We start from the raw sequence: 4070 nt of genomic DNA on the forward strand, positions 1-4070 counted from the left end.
GGCTTCCTGATTCAATTGTGCCATTTTCCCTTTAAAATGTATGGGGAGCCCTGGAGAAAAATTTTACCTTTTTTCAATTTTTAAGCACTGTGCATGCCAAAGTAGCTAATTCCAACCCAACAAACTATATATTTCTGAGATCGGCAACCAATACTCTATCTATTGAGCAAATAAAAAGCCCATTTTTCCAAATTTTAAAAATTGGGCTGGAATACCTAACACTACTTATGTATGTCTGCCGTATACTTGCAGCGGCGTAGATACCAATGAGGCAACCGAGGCAGCTGCCTCGGTAAAAACTTGAATGCTTAACAATTCAAGCTGAGCAGGCCTGAGTTTTGGCACCCCGATTTTTCTACTCAAATGTTACTAGACAGCATTTAATACTGTACCACACACTATACAATCTATGGCTGTAGTACTAAGCAGGGCTAGAGCCTACGGTGACACGGTCTGGCATTGGCTGGACGACTACTTGAATGAAGATCGAGATACTCTAATAGAGCAGTCATTGTATAATCATAAGGTATACAAGTGGAATAAAAAATTAGGAATTTTCAATATGAATAGGGATCAAAGTAATAAAAAGTACTGAAACAAGAGAGATTATCTACCACCTGAAGTCATGCTAGTACACACGTAATCGCTACTTCAGTTGCCAAGATTTAAGATATAATGGCACTGAAGTAGGGATTACGTGTGTACTAGCATGACTTCAGGTGGTAGATAATCTCTCTTGTTTCAGTACTTTTTATTACTTTGATCCCTACTCATATTGAAAATTCCTAATTTTTTATTCTACTTGTTTGTGTACTTTTTACAAACATTGCATGAATCTTATCTTTTATGTGCATGCAGTTTCTATTACACAGACACTAAAGTTACTTTTCCAAGTCTTGATGGTAGTATTCCCTTTGCCTTTCCGCTGACTCAATGCGAGACTTTGCCAAATCTTTGTTAAATGATGTTTTGGTGGCTTCAGCTGATTTCTCACACGACGCTGTTACATTTTTGTAGTACTCATTAGCATGACGCTGTGATCGGCATTCACTGCTGTACTTGTCCTTTCTCTCTGAGAGTATAGACTCTGTATGAGCTTCATAGTACGCCCTGTTATTCTCCTTCTTTCTACTCTTCCGCGCCGCTTCCTTCGAAGGCATTGCCGCACCCAATATTGCCTCAGAGAAAACACACAAAGCAATAATAACCACAATACCCTTAGCTAACGCTATTTTGCTACGAATTATTTCTAATATCGATCGCTCAAATACTTGAGGTAGATACATTGTTTACAGCAAAGAAATGCGTTTACGAACGCAAGCAATATTAATGTTGCCGGTTAACTTTGCCAGAAACAAAAGATATAAGTCGCTAAATATATTCACTTACACGTACAAAGCTTCCCGATTGTGAACAGCTCGCTCTTCCTGCTCAAAATCAACTTCGAACTTTCAACCACGTGTATTCGAATATTTTACCGCGAAGATTATGATTACTCTATTTAGCGAGCACTCTTATTGAAACGGACGGCGCCGTACATTGAAGCCATTTGTGGAGTTATTAACACTACCTGTAGTGAATCCAGGACGATGGCGACATTAAAGAACGATGAAAGGTAAGACCCTAGCGCAAGGATTGTATTTCTATCGGTGTAGGAAAGGTTTAATCTATAGGCAAAGCGAGCCGTTTTCATGCAAGAAGTAGGACTGTAGCTGTTGCCATCTTCCCGCTAGGCCTGGCTGAAGGCATCAGTTAGGGAGTCAGTCACTAGAAAATTCGATCAGATAGAATTTTTTTAAAAATTCGTGGAAACTCATAGGATGCATTTCGTGTCGTTTTGAAGGCGAAATCGTGCTTCACTTTTGTAATACAATACTGCTGAATCGCCGAGATGGTTTTGCAAGTCTACTTTTGGTGCGTAATTTTTTGGCGGGAAATCGTGAACCTTGACGATCCCTACCATTAAGTACTACCGTACTTAATGATTATGGTATAATATATACTCTAATAGAGCATTCAGCGATTCAGTATAGATTATAGCCACTGTTCTCATTACACTGCATGCTTGGTCTAAATCATTTACATTTACTTTTCAAAAGTTCCAGTGAGTCGACTGTATGGCATTGAATTGAGCTAATTGATCATGCATATCATGCATTATCGCGGATTGCACATCCGTAGTCACCGATGTCTATGGTGTCACGTGAAAATGGGTCAATGAGAACGAAATTTGAATGGAAGTCCTCACATTTGATTGGCTATTTGGTCGAATCCAAAAAAAAAAATGGAGTGTCTATGTCCACCGGTGTACCGGTTATTCTTAGAGCCACGTACACCGGTGCCTTATATAATCATCTGTTGATGGGCCTGCGCCTGTCACGTGATTAAACCATGCTGGTCGCAGACTCACCACGTGTCGATTTTCACGTATCATGGCGCCCAATTTGACACTTTTCAGCAGTGCTCCGCACGTGTCATGGTGGTTGGTGCCCAATCGGACACTTTTCAGAGCTGTACTGAGAACTTGTAATGGAAGTTGGCACCCAATTCGACACTTTTGAACAGTTTCATACGGCATTGGACGATTTAAAGCAAAATGGTTACCATCGCACTTTTGCTATGAACTGCAAGACAAAGATAACTGTATCTTATGACAGGTAAGCCACTACATTAATTCGCACACAATGCTGTCATTTATGTAATCATTACTGCAGTCTTTATAAAAAGTTGTGCGTACGTCATTGTCACCTTGAGCATACTCATCAAGTGGGTCCTGCAATATTTGCACATTATCCAGTCAATAGAAGGTTGACTGCAGCAGAAGAAGCCACAATTTCTGAGATGCTGACTGTGAAACCCAATACCAAACGAGTGAAAGAATTAGTTGAGAAGAAGTTTGGAAAATGTGTGACCCTCAAAGACATCAGTAACCTAAAGACAAAGGTAAAAGAGCAAACCCGGAAAGGTCTTGAGGAACCACAACTGCTACTCAGTACACTCCAAAATATTACCACTACCCAGGATGCCAAGCAGGAATTGTGGTAATTGAGAACAGGGGCGGCGGAGAAGGGGGGCAAGGGGGGCTGCAGCCCCTGTGAAAAATAATTTTGGAGGGGCTTAGCCCCCCTAAAATTATTCAATAGCATTATTCGAGATACTCTAATAGAGCAGTCACAGTATTCTTTGAGGAGCAGTGTAGTAAGCTGCAAATAATGACCTTTTTTTTTTTTGGTCTTCGATATACAACGAGGCAATGGCATCATCATGCTAGACCCCCAGCCCCCCCTAAATATAGGTGTCTCCACCGCCTCTGAATGAGAATAATATCCTTGAAATTTGTTATTTGCAGACAAATCACATGACTAAACTGTTTGATAGGTTCCCAGAAATCATGTTCATCGATGGCACCTACAATGTAAATGGTCATGGAATGCCATTGTACTGCCTGGTAATGTTATATAACAGAACTTGATCATTATAAATTGTCCCTTACAGGAATGAACCAAGCTCTCGTCCTGCATTTAGTGGTGACATCACTACACTGGAATGTGTTAGTATAGCTAATGGACCTAGGTATAGTAATGTTAACAGAACTTCATCATTATAAATTGTCCCTTATAGGAATGAACCAAGGTCTCGTCCTGCATTTAGTGGTGACATCACTACACTGGAATGTGTTAGTATAGCTAATGTACCTAGGTATTATAATGTTAACAGAACTTCATCATTATAAATTGTCCCTTACAGGAATGAACCAAGCTCTCGTCCTGCATTTAGTGGTGACATCACTACACTGGAATGTGTTAGTACAGCTAATGGACCTAGGTATGGTAATATTAACAGAACTTCATCATTATAAATTGTCCCTTATAGGAATGAACCAAGCTCTCGTCCTGCATTTAGTGGTGACACCACTACATTGGAATGTGCTAGTACAGCTAATGGACTTAGGTATGGTAATGTTATATAACAGAACTTGATCATTATAAATTGTCCCTTACAGGAATGAACCAAGCTCTCGTCCTGCATTTAGTGGTGACATCACTACACTGGAATGTGTTAGTATAGCT

General features: G+C 40.1%; 1 protein-coding gene across 1 annotated transcript; it reads left to right on the plus strand.

Annotated features, from left to right (window-relative positions):
- Positions 1-2529: 2529 nt before the first annotated feature.
- Positions 2530-3045, plus strand: LOC136244004 (uncharacterized). The gene is made up of 2 exons (XM_066035533.1): positions 2530-2657; positions 2715-3045. Exons 1-2 carry the CDS (start codon positions 2530-2532, stop codon positions 3043-3045), a joined length of 459 nt encoding a protein of 152 aa, XP_065891605.1.
- Positions 3046-4070: the final 1025 nt, after the last annotated feature.

The sequence above is a fragment of the Dysidea avara genome, chromosome 14, assembly GCF_963678975.1.
Source record: "Dysidea avara chromosome 14, odDysAvar1.4, whole genome shotgun sequence".
Classification (NCBI taxonomy): domain Eukaryota; kingdom Metazoa; phylum Porifera; class Demospongiae; order Dictyoceratida; family Dysideidae; genus Dysidea; species Dysidea avara.